This window comes from Seriola dumerili, unplaced genomic scaffold, assembly GCF_002260705.1.
Source record: "Seriola dumerili isolate Sdu_G_001 unplaced genomic scaffold, Sdu_1.0 BDQW01000025.1, whole genome shotgun sequence".
Classification (NCBI taxonomy): domain Eukaryota; kingdom Metazoa; phylum Chordata; class Actinopteri; order Carangiformes; family Carangidae; genus Seriola; species Seriola dumerili.
In genome coordinates this window covers 16,106,330-16,119,698 of record NW_019174280.1, presented here as the reverse complement: position 1 = coordinate 16,119,698, position 13,369 = coordinate 16,106,330, and the positions used below count along the sequence as shown (strand labels likewise).

Genomic DNA, 13,369 nt, shown 5'->3' with positions numbered 1-13,369 from the left:
GTGGAGGGAAAGCCCAGCCTCACACTACAGAATAATGAAGCTAAGCTTTATCCAAAAAGTCGCTAGATTTGTCACTAGGCAGCTAAAGGGCTCCAAAAAGTAATTTAATCTAGTGACGAAGATGCTAAGTTGTCAAAGTTGACAACACTGTTTGTTCGAAATCATTTTGAAAGGGCAATTTCAAAGGCAAAATTCCAGCACTCGTCCAGCCAAACAATGGTGTAACTTCATCACTCACACTGTAGTTGGATTGTTGGGCGTTATGATGGCGACACGCACAGATGCAGCAGCTCTGCTCTCGCCTCGATCGGAATGTGTCTACTGTAGTTTTGCCACTGTATGTGCTTATGTTTACTTTACTGCATGTAGCATTGGAGACACGTACTTTCATTGTACACTGTGCAGTGACAATAAAGGCATTGAATTGAATCACATCACTCAGTCAGTCAGCAATATTCGCATATATAGGACTCGGCCTGCTGTTATGGGCTGGCGAGGAACCAGCCTGACTGAAGTTGGAGTGAATAACACTTCTAAATATTTGTGGTAAAAGTCATGAAATTGAAAGTTTTATCGGAAAACATGCAGAAAAGATGATTGTCAGACTCTTGCTGTACAGTGTTAGGGCTGTGAGTGTCAGCCGTCGGCCCTTATTGATGATTCAGCACATTAAATCTGCAGTGGAGGCAGTCGGTAAGAGAGCTCTCCGAGTGTCTGTTCAGCTGGAGATTTCACCCATTTACTGTGGTGTCTCCTGGTTGTTTGCCTCCACCTCTTCTTTTCTTGTCGTACAAACAGAAGAACAGCAAAGATTGTTTAACCACCAGATGAGCATGAAGATGGTTGGCTATTTTTTTTCTTTTTTTTTTTTTTTGAACATCTTTTTAAGATGCTGTACCATCTGGTTTTCTTTTTCTGGATTGTAAATACAGACTACCGACTAGTTATTTCCTCCACGTAGGTGTTTGTCAGCAGTCAGCTTGTCATTGGATGTAGCCTTTGTGGTGTGATTTCACAGAAGACATGAAGCATTTGATCAGTCTTTGCTGTCACCTTGGTGTGTTGTGACTCCCTCAGCCTGACGGTTTCTATGTGAACTGACCTTGATAACATTCTAGATGAATCCACGTTCAGCGCTCTGCACTTTTCTTTTTTTTTTTCTTTTTTATTTAATCCTTCTACCTCCCTCTTTCTGTCCCTGCCTCCAGTCCTCACCCCTCAGCTCCACCCTCCCTTGCTGTGTCTCCTACCCTCTCTCCATATAATCTCAGCCTCACAGACTGCAGCAACATAAGCCCTCTGTGAATGGCAGATGGGAGAGCTAGGTGGGTGTACAGAGGCCGAGCGAGGGCAGTAGTGGGTGTTAAATACGTTGAAATCCTTTTCTTTTAAAATGCACCTTCTCCTCTCTTTTTTTTTTTTTTTATTGCCGCTGTGTGCATTTCTGAAAGTTGCTGTTTGAAAATATCTGAAAGGTGACATGATTTATAGAGTCAGAGTCTGCCTGGTCATCACATGCATGCTTTGGAGCTGCACACCTGGCTCTCTCTCAGAGACAAGGTGCTCACTCAGCTCGCAGCCGGACGTAACACTTTAGGATATCTGAGGCAGGTTTTTTTTTTTCTCTTAACACTATGTTTAAAAAAAGTTGCAAAGTCAGTGCTTACTAGATGTAAATCAAACACTACATTTCCTACTGTTTTTTTATTTTCTTTTAACCAATTTGTGTTTATTGAGGTCCCTTTAACGCCTCACTCCAAGATCAATATCCCTCACACTGGTCTTTTAGTGTAATGAGTACCTTGGTGATTAGAGATGGTGCCTAGGGATAATGAATGAGTAGAGATTTTTTTTTTTTCTCAAAGCATAGGATCTTCAGAGCAGTTGTGTCGCCATAGAAACCCATTGTAGGAGTCATCCAGTACCTATATGCTCATTTGATGGAGAATCTTCAACACTTGTCTTGCAGCACTTGAATTATAAAAAAAAGTTGGTTTTTTTTAGCTCAATTTTTAGCTGTGAAAACTGACAGATTGACAGAAGTGCCGGCCGCGACTGATCCACACTAAATACGGCTTCTCTGTCAATGTCAAGTGTTTTCTCTACCAGTTACTGTATATTCATACATTCCCTTTCATGTCACAGAAATCGCTGGCCTCTTGTTACTTTACATAGAAATGACTCCAATGAGTTTGAGGCGGTGTTGTATACAGATTGGAAATGTGGGAGAAAGTAAAAGCAGTTTTCTGTGTCAGAATATTAAGGACTGTTTAAAAAAAAAAAAAAAAGTTAGATTGGCTCCAGACTAAACATGATTAGATTAGAAAGTCTTTATTGTTCCTGAGAGGCAATCTGGTTTACAACAGTAGTTAACACAACCAATACACATCATAAAATAAAATAATAAAATAGATAAATAAAGAGTTCAACAGTATTTGTTAATCACAATAACAACTGGGCCGACAACATGTTTAAAACCTGGACAGGGGGCGCCTCAGTGGGGCTCACCTGGTAGAGCGTGTACCACATGGGCTTAGTCCCAATCGAATCCGACCCATGGCCCTTGGCTGCATGTCATCCCCTCTCTCTCCCTGACTTCCCTGTCTCTCTCTCACTTTGCCATCTGAATAAAGGCAAAAATGCCCAAAAAACTAACTTTAAAAAAAAAAAAAAAGAAGGAATTGATTTGATAAAAGTTTCAAGATTTTCAAGAGTGATCTGTCATCTTTACACCCTTCAGCCTTCTCAGGAAGAACAGTCTAATTGGCCTTTTTGCAGATGAAGTCATTGTTGGCCTCAGAAGTCAGTTTATCATCCTGAATTGTGCCCCTGACTTCATAAGTGATTTCTCCTAGTCTCTGGTCTTTGAGTTGAGCCTCCTTCTCCTCTGATGTTGAATTGACCTCAAACATGAACCATCATAAACAGCAGCTGTTGTACTAACATCTGTATGACCATCATGTCAGTTGGGGCCACATCATCTACGTCCACCTGTGACAGTGGTTTTTATGGCCCCTTACTTGTGACCTCTGCACTGATAACGGGTCCATGCTCTCACGCTAGGCTGTTGTTAACCTCTACACTGCTCCTCCCACACACTACATCTCGTTCCTGTGTCCTCAAATGACAACAGCAACACTCTGTCAGAGGCATATGGTCACAGTGACAAGGTGAAACTGTGCTCCTGCCACGTAGACACAAAGATCACTGTAGAGATAACGGGGGACAAAGACATGGTAGTGTTTGTAGTGCTTGCTGTTCACTCAGGTTCAAATCCAAAACAGATTTTCCAGTTGCTTTCTAACCTGCAGGTAGGCTCATGTGATCTCGACCAAGGGAAACAGTGCTCACACTGACTTTTTACAACCTAAATAAGAATAGAAAATGCGAGGTTACATGTGAAGTTTTGGTTACTGTGAATTTTCCTCATCAGTGCTATACAGAGTCATGAGGGACAATCAAGTTCAGGTGACTTACAGCAGGTCATGCAACACTTTACTGAATCTTCCTTTTTTTTTTGTAAGCTCCCTGGTGTCACACTTGGCTCACAAAGGCGTAACTGATTATGAGAATTATTCATCTGACTGCAGCTCAACCTCATGTATCATAGACAGTGATGAGAAATATCACAAAAAGAGGAGTTTTGCACTGTAATACAACAGGAGGATAGTTGGTGTGGGACCACTCCATTTCACTCTTTTCAGTCTACATCCTCCTTACGAAGTCAGGTGTCACAACACCCTTAAATGGCAGATTGAACCAAATCTGTTTGGATGTTTGTTAAATTGCATTCAGTGTCTTGGAGTTAGAAGCGTTTTAAGGAAAATTGCTGAGACCGATATCACAACCTGTTCTATTGCCAATGTGCCACATAGTGTGATACATATTCAGTTGTCATGTCCACTGTTCAGGCAGCAACTATTTCTTTAAGGTGAATGGGCAACATGGACAGTTGGTCGTGTTTTAATAAACTACCTCTAGTTGGAAATGAATTAATGACTGCCGGGTCTTTGTACACAAGTTCTGACACTTTTGTCATTGTGATAAATTTACGAATTTCACAGATAATATGGCGACACTGTCACTGCAAACAAACAAGGACAGAGATCACACTTTCCCTGCAGCAGGTGTATAGCTCTGTGTCTGTATCTGTTGGTCTTACACACTTAAAATAAACACTGGCTCTTCCTCCTAAAACCTGCTGTACACTAATTAATCTGGACTTCCATTTTAGCCACTAAGTGACTGAGCAACTGATTACCATAATTTTAAAGAAGTTGGCCATGCTTATATGCACACTAGTATTGTGGTTTTAAATCTCATACTGGTTTTAATCAGATTCTGGATCTGATAAAGAACCCTGGATATTCCTAAACCTGTAAACATAATCAGAGCAGTATCCAGGTTTCTGATCTTCCCTCAGCAGTTGAGGATAAACTCTGTGGGTTTCTGTCTGTGTAATTCAGACCTTTGGTCAAACAAAACAAAGCAATTTGAAGACATCGCGTTTGTTGTTTTTCATTGAACCAAACAACTAATCGATTATCAAGAAAAAAATCAGCAGATACAATGATAATGAAAGTAATTGTTAGTTTCATTCCTAATTGCATCTATTATCATATATTTTAGTTTTTCTGATTAAATATTGTAAAACCTTAGTTGGTGACGAACCTGCACACAAAATGGAGAATGTTTGGAAACCTGGATCAGGTGTTTAGATGCCACAGTATCCTGGTTGGTGTCACAGTAGCTCCAGGTAACATGTCTAGCTTTTCAAAGCCAGAATATGACCTTTAACAGGACACTCCAAAAGATCAGAGCAAGGATATTAGTGCACATGTGACAGCATTCATGGCTCCTATCAGCTGTTTCTAATTTTATAACATAAACAAAATTATGTGATCGACACACCCTCACTGATATTACTGAGTAATAATGCAACAGCTCATTAGAACGAGACTGTCATAACTATACAATATAATACATCATCAATCAAATCAAACCTTTTTACGTAGCAGTCACTGATGTTATTTATATATATATATATATATATATTTAAGATATTTTTTGTTGCAATAAGTTGGAGATCATGCATGATGGTGTAACAAAACAGTATCAGTTTGTCTGTCGTGGTTTTAGCCAAAGCTTCTGCCTGCTGCGTATTGCTTAAGTCTTCTCATTATAAGTTTTTAATGTGAACATAAAGTAGTCAAGTGTATCAACACCTTGGGAGTTTTCCTAAACCTTCCTCCCTCTGGCTGAGCCCTTTTTACATTTCTTGGTGGAGAATCACTCGTGTCTGTTGTTCTGCGCCAAAGCATTTCCTGGAACACAGACTGCCTTGAGTCGGAGAGGAAACGGATTAAAGACTAAATGGAGCAATTAACAAGCGGACTCCTACCGTCCCTCAACTTCTCTGATTGCAGATAAGCGCTTCTTGGCATTTTGCGAGCAAGAGCCCTTAAGAGTCATGTGGAGTGCGTGGTTTACTAAGGGATCCCCATTGACCATAAAAGTAAAATCATACAAGGAAATCTCCATCGTTATTGATCCGGTGTAGCATAAATAAAAGAAAGACATGTATAATTTAACACAACAACTTATTCTTCGTTTGATCGTCGCTCTTGAGGAAAACCAAGAGAAAGAACTGGAAGGCAGCGGTTTGGGATTTGCAGGTTCATTGCACATAGATGAGGAGCCTTATCTTAACTAGAAAGAGACGGGGAGCAGGACAGGAGACTTTCTTTGTCCCAGAGCCACACTGACCACTAATCTCAATATTCACCTTTTGCAACTTTGTGCCCGAGCGCATGCCTCCCAGGGCACCTTTTTGTTTCTCAAGATTTCACAGCCGTAGAGATTTAAGTCCGTGTAGAGTCCCCAAACAATGACTGGCTGCCCTCCAAAGAGGCTTGTTGAGTGGACGGACTTCTCCAGCCACAGTCCAAATTTAATTAGCTTCTCAGCCCAGTTTGGAGGGAAAACAATATCTCAAGAATAAGAGCTGTTCAGGAGCTAAATGGTTTATACAAGGCGGTGAATACAGAGGATCAAGAGCTTCTTATTCACACTGTTCGTAACCCTAATTTGTCTTTTTTTTTTTTTTGTCTCCTTTTTTCTATCTGCCAAAAAAGTAACAGCTGTAATTAAAATCCGTTAACTAAATTTGAGATTTTTGTTTGTTATCTATTCTGCAAACTCATCTGTTTCATGTAGCGCAGGTCAAGACATGGTAAAAGTCTGATGTTGAAGGGTATTGACAGGAGAAAGTGCAGCTCTCCCCCAGCTGTCTGTCTCTGCGCCAGGGTGTCAGGTTAACAAGCGGGCCGGTGCCAAGTGGGTTAGGGTGGAAATGAGAGAGCTGCCGTGGCCTCACTCCAGCACATCACCACCAGTTCCTCACCACCACTACCACTGTCGCCTCCATCGCTACTGTACACTGTTACACATGCAGCCGTGCGCCGTTTCCCTTCACTCAGCGCAGTATTGACACTGTAGAGCAATGTTTCCATTTTTCACACACACGCATTGCTAGCGACTGTTCATCTCACCCCAGGCGAGATGTTAAACTGATTGATCAAAGTCCGTTTGTTTTCTGTGAGCCAAAACGAGATCGCTGATGTTGGCCGCAGCTTGAACTTCAGTACAACCTGCTACATATCAGCAGCCAGTGGAGTCCTGGCATCTGCACCACATCCAGAGAACTGTCTGCACATGCTGAAAGGATAACTTGTCACCTAAGTTTAAGACCTTGAAAAATGTATAGCTAGTGTTATTTTGTGTAGCATATATTGTTATTATTAAAATAATATCACACACACTGAGGAAGACTTCTTCTAACTTTGTGTGTATTGTGGACTGTTGCTAATGGTTTATTAAAAAGTGTAGAGTCTTTTTGTTAATTGTGCTTTTCATTGTAGTCATTAGTTTTTCATCAAGCTAGTAATTGATGCAAGTATAATATAATATTACATTCTTTAATATTCTGTATAAAGATAATGGAAAGCGAGTTAATCTTTCATTTAATCGTTTTAATCATTGTTTCTGAACTATGAGGATTGAATGCTTTTCTTTGTCATATATGATATTATGTAAGACACATTTAGATTTTTGCTGACACATATAATCACGTTTAATGTGGCACAAATAATGGAGAGATTAATTGATAATGAAAAAAATGCAGCCACAATCAGAAATTATCCACAGGACTGGAGCAAGACAGTGTCCTTGTTAATGTCTTGAGATGCAGAGTCAGGTGTTTTCTGGCAGGAAATGAACCCTGTGAACTCCCTTCGTGCTGTTTCGACTATAGCTGCAAGTGGTTAATGTGAAGCCACTTTTGCAGATGTGGCTACTGACGCTGTTTCCAAGTAAACCTGGCTCTTAAACCAGTGAAAGCGGCGGATAAGGGGAGAGGAAACAACATCCCTCTATCTGAGCTGTTGTGTTGATTTCCTGTGGATCTGAATCATCAGCGCCTCCTCCAAACCTCAGCAGCCTTTGCAGACACGGAAAGATCCTGATTTCTGCATGAATATTTCAGCTCCATGAAAGCGCTGTGGTATCCACCTGCTACCAGAGGCCCAAAATGCACAAACCCTCCAATAAGCGGCGCAAGCCGGTTCCTTTTCTCCTCTGCCAGAGTTGCAGAGCTATCGTTTACATTTCTGAGCAGAGAGGACCTATATAGGCGTCCTATACTGGAGCAGGTGTGAAAAACTCTCAAGGCTCACACATGTTTGCTTTAATCATATTTCATTCATGCACTTATATTTAATGACACCACCACTATGATAATTACTGTGAAAAAAAATTGCTAAATTTTACACCCCAAAAATAAACTGGTAATGGGAGCTGCATGTGCAGCCAAAACCACAAATTACCACGTATCACTACAACTAGAAGGCAGTTACAGGAAAACACTGCTTTTATTGTTGTAGTGGTGACTTGTTTGATTTATCCTTTGCTTTAATTGCTACTTTCTGTCCACATATTATCTCATCAGTCTTATTATTAGAGGGTACTGATGGTGTCTATTATTCTCAGCCTCTTCCTGAACTCATTCTTTTTCCTCAGTGGTTTGAAAAGCATCAGTGTGAGTGGTTGGTTCCTATGGCACATCAGTAACACACGAGATACCTGATATTCACAGACACAGTAGGAGAAGCTTTCGTGGAACGTCTTGCTTTGACCTCTAATCACCTTATCAGGTGGCCACAGCAGCTTAGCACCAGTTTTGGGCAGCCTGAGCTGCTCGGGGGGGGTGGCTGGTGTAGCTGTTGGTCAAAAGCTTTTTTTATCTTCAAAAATTCAGCTTAATTAGAACCTTTCACAGATGAAAGTGGTTGATCTTACTCAGTTTTATCTTGAATTTAACAGGAGTTTCATGCCGCTTGGGACATAAAAGTTGCTCTACTTAAACAGGACCTTGTTCAGACTTGCCACAGAGCAGCACTCACACACTGAACTGCTGGATAATGAGGAGAAGTGTCCATAGATATGCACTTAAGATATACAAACCAACAGGAAGTCTGTGTTGAATCATCAGCTCCTGCTCTTCTGATGTGTGGAACAAGAATGCCAAGCCTTTTCCTGATATGGTCATACGAATGGCTTCAGACCAATTTTTGTCTATTTGCACTAATGTCCTAATGTTACATTAATAATATTCAGCATATGTGCTCAGTGAGAATAAAAATGCTTCATGTAGACCCAGACGGTACGGGCTCATTTCAAAAGAAATGTCAATAATCAAAGGGTTAAACTTTATTAGTATCTGTTCAACACAATTGAAATTGTCATGTGAGTGTTTATTGTGATTATTTTGTATTTACATTATATTGATCATTATAACCATCCTGAATATACTCTTGTGGAAATTAGGGCCGCAGCTCATGATTATTTTCAGTATCAATTCATTTTCAGATTATTTTTTTTAAATTAATCAGTTCATCATTATGTCAATAAAATGGGGAGTCTTAACATTCCTTATTCTGTCTGACCAAAAATCCAAAACCCAAAGATATTTACTTAACATTAATATAAGATAGAGAAGGGCATCAAATCCTGATGTCTGAGGAGCTTTAAGCAGCAAATATTTCACTTTTTTTGCTTCAAGAAATTACAAAAATGATTACACAATCATCCACATAGCTGCACGTTCATTTTCATTTCGGTTCTGTACTTTTATGGTGATTTTCATTCTCACTTAACCTGCCAAGTATTTTCTTGATTCGACAATTAATTATTTCATAAATAAAAGGTCAGGAAAAAAGCCTGTTCTATTCTCCCAGAGATGAAGGGGACAGTCCAAAACCCAAAGATATTCAGTTTACTGTCGTATCTGAAAAAGATTAGCAGCAAATAATAATAGACATTTGAGTTGCTGATTAATTTTCTGTCTGAACGAGTCCCTTTAGCTCACTTTTATCCCACTCAGAATCAGAATAAAGACTCGTTCAGAAACTCATTTAACACTCTTGATTATTTTCTAGTTTCGTATTAATGACATTTTTATTGAGGCAATCGTGAGAGTAGTGGTTCATGTAGCTGCAGTGACTGAGGTTGGAGATTGTCTTTAACTCATCATCATTCGTTTGTACCTGCAGCGTAGCAGAAGAAACATGCCTGTCCTCATCTAAAAGTAAAGACATCATTTTTTTACAGGACAACTGTCTTCTCTTAGATTGCGTTCTAATACATATTGAACACTCTACTGATCAATACTGTATCACTTATTACTTCCCTCTTACAGAAGCTTTCCTCATAGGCACAGACGTACTGTTACTCTGGACGTTATCCTGTCGGGAATATTGAGCAAGCCTTGAGTGCAGAGGAAATGCTTGTCTGAGGGAGGAGACTGTAACCTCTATTTGAAGGTGACCAGGAGCTGCCTGTGTGGGAGTGCAGCCTACTAGGGACCCCTTCTGGCTAAAAACAAGATTTCATCAGCACTCTCATCATGGCCTGTAAAAGTGACCCTTTTTTTTTAGTTTTTATTTTTTTATAAGCCTCCTACTGTTTTCACAATGTCAGCCAGTGCAGCGGACACTGTTTCTCATATGTGATTAGAAAAATAAACAAAGCAACTGTATAATTCCTACTTTGCTTAAACAGCACTCTTTTTCAATAAAATACCATTACTTTTATCTTTTCAGGATATTTCTAGCAAATACAATCTGTCATCTCAATCAATCAATTTACCAATACATGGGCTCTGGAAAGTCATGATGAATATTTTTTGCAGTTGGAGTCTTGCTGTACGACCACAGCGCCCCCCACACACGTAAAACACTGTGTCTGATTTCAAAACGCTGAAAGCCTGACCACTTTACGCCTCGTCACGATTTAATGATATTTCAGCTCCATGAGGCCGGCGCTGGTTTGGAGATGTGATTTCTCCCTTCCTTGACAGCAAAACTGATTTAACTTTTTCGATCTAATTTGTCGGTCTCGTCTTCCCACTCACTTCTAACAGCCGCTTTGTGGAGCTGCAGACCTGTCTTGTGTCCTGTCAGGGGTCCCCCTCAGCACTTCTGTCTCCCTGTGACACTCTGATGAGCTTGCCAAACTAATGAATCCCTAAAACAAGCTGAAGGTACAGCAAAGACAGACTTGCTGTAATAGACTGTGGTTTGAAGTAGGCTGCTCTGCTCAGGGACCATCGCTGACGTCCTGGGTTTGGACTGCAGCTTCCACGACGGATCAATGCAGACAGTTTCTGCTGAGAGAGACTTCAGTTATCCTCTGTGTGTGTGTGTGTGTGTGTGTGTGTGTGTGTGTGTGTGTGTGTGTGTGTGTGTGTGTTTCTCATCACTCTCCCTGTCTGTCTGTCTCTCTTTTCCTTCAGGATGTACCCAATAAAAGAGGTTCCTGTGGAGGCAGAGGCCCTGACTGATTGGTTGTATCAGAGGTTTGTGGAGAAGGAAGAGTTGCTGGCCCATTTCTACGACACAGGTCTGTCTCACTTTGGTAAAGTCAAACTGAAATAATAAACATAATAACAGTGCAGCTATCGCACATATTTTCTCTATTATTCAAAAGAGGCAAGAAACTGCTTGTGGACATTGTGGAAATCACTCCCTCATTTCCTCATTCACTGATCCCTATATAATACAAACAGTAGTTCACTCAGGAGTGGGCAGTAAAATGAAATTTCAGACACTTGCTTACAATAAGTTTGAGTTGCAGCAGTCGTCTTCTCATCTCTGAAATGTTCATGCCATGGACGCTGCTTACTTCGTTCAGTTGTGGCATGTTGGAGGGCATCGTATAGTGGAAAGATAAACTCGCTCAGAGACGCTCAATAAATGACAGGTAGTAATTCTAATGCACTATATAGCTAAATAGCATATTATTGCCCCGTTAGGTGTATGAACAAAAACAAAAGTATTTTTTTTGCTCCTGAACTGTTGAAGCCCTCTGTCCCCTCACAGCATTCTGCATTTGGTGGCATCAGTTAGCACTTACTCCCTCTAAACGCCTATTTTTATTCATGTTATTGCCACGCCTGCTCAGTGTTGTCTCTCAGGACGGTTAAGCTAATGTTGTAATCTTTATTTACAAGCTACCACATCAGAATAACCATTCACATCAGTCTCCTGGTTGTAATTGAAGTTGGAGGATTTTCCGCAGCGACGTTATCTTCCACAGAAGTGTCACCAACATGGTTGTAAAGCAATCATTGGTAAAGTTAAATAATAATAAATGATAATAATTTAGAAGGAGTTGTACAGCTTTACGAATTGCATCGGGTACCGCTTGTTAATTAAACACTCAATATACATAACAGAGCAAAAGTAGCCAGCAGTGGGGGGTCATGCGTCGAACACATTGAATTTCTAAGATTTCTAAGCCAAAATAAATTTTAATTTCAGTTCAATTTTAAATCACCACAACCTCTGTGGCATCAAAGACCGAGAAATCTCCGTAAGAGCAAACTGCTGACAAGTTTGTATTTATCCGTTTCTAAACAGGATCATTCCCCCCTCCAGAAGGACACAAGGAGGCTGTTTCCCGGCAGATGACCCTTGACCCTGTGTGGCTGTGCATCATCCAGTCGTTTGCTTTTGTCTCCGGCTACATGTGGTACAGCGTCCTCCAGTACCTCTACTGCTGTTTATTTTGAGTGCGCTGATGAGGCGAGAGTCTTAATCGGACCACTGGAAAAGCCTCAGGATCGGTTGGTGTGTGGCCCAGCGTCATACATGCCCCTCCCCCCCCCCACGATGGATGAATGTACATTTGCAACAGTGGAGAGACTAAACCGGAAACAGCAAACATATGAAGACAAGTACACAGACACACAGATTACAGAAGCCCATACGATATGAGACTGTTCACAGGCATAGTTAACTTAACACACAGCCCTAACACCACACACTCGCTCCAACGGCCTAGCAGAATAATCTCTCGCACTCGTCACGACTCACATTTTGATGTTTACACGTCCTCATACACGTAGACGCTCACACGTACATAACTTTTTATTCAAAGTTAATGAAAATGAGGCTCAGGACTCCTCCAGAAGACGTTCTGGACCGGACTCTCTCTCTCTTCCCCTCCCAGGCTTTAGCCGTAGTAGTTTTACAGAGTATAAAGTATGTATGGACGCGTGTGTGAGTGAATCTATGTGACTAGAAGCATAATGTCTGCCCTTATTTTTCCTCCTGGCGAGAGCTGACGAAGCCCACTGGACCTCTCTTTCAGCCCGCCGACTACCCGGTTGGCCACACCTTCCAGAGCGAGCGACTGTATGAACGTCGAGGCTGCACAGCTGGCTGCTCCTCTGGCATTCATTGCACTAAGGATCCATACTGCCCTAACTGCTCCCTGCCCCAGGAAATGCTCCTGAATGGTAGCTGTCAGTGTTTTAATTTCTTTTGTTTTCTTCCCCTTAACCTGCATATCTCCACAACTACAGCCATCGTTATTTGTAGTCTTTTTTTTTTTTTGGTTTTCTTTTTGGTTTTTTTTGTCGTCGTCGTTGTTGTTATTGTTAATGTTGTTGTCATTGGAACTTTTTTCCTGTGTCCGCCTGTCTGTTGAGGCAGTATTCTGAGCTCACTGAAAAAGGGGGATCATGTTTACACTGGCAGCCCTGCTGAAAGCCTAAAAGGACGGTGGCTATGATGCGGTGCTTGATCAAGGATCTTTTTCTGTTTCAAACGTGAAGGAAGGAAGAGGAGACGGTGCCGAAACACAAATTCAAAAAAGGATTAAAAAAAACAACAAAAAAAAAAAGTCTGGTGGCACCCAGGGCAAGAGTTGATCACCTATGAAGTAATTCTCTCTATGTGGATTCTCCTTTTCACCCTCTGCTCTCCAACATGCATACACACACACTTACACAGACAAATAACACATGCGC

At 41.0% G+C, this 13,369-nt stretch overlaps 1 protein-coding gene across 2 annotated transcripts in view; it reads left to right on the top strand.

Annotated features, from left to right (window-relative positions):
• lpgat1 (lysophosphatidylglycerol acyltransferase 1) overlaps positions 1-12,934 on the top strand; it is a 46,569-nt gene extending 33,635 nt beyond the window's left edge. For both annotated transcript variants that reach the window (XM_022769511.1, XM_022769517.1), the window contains exons 7-8: positions 10,850-10,956; positions 11,976-12,934. In XM_022769511.1, the coding sequence (XP_022625232.1) occupies positions 10,850-10,956; positions 11,976-12,127 (259 nt within the window). In that variant the 3' untranslated portion in view covers positions 12,128-12,934. The remainder of the gene's footprint in view (positions 1-10,849; positions 10,957-11,975) is intronic.
• Positions 12,935-13,369: the final 435 nt, after the last annotated feature.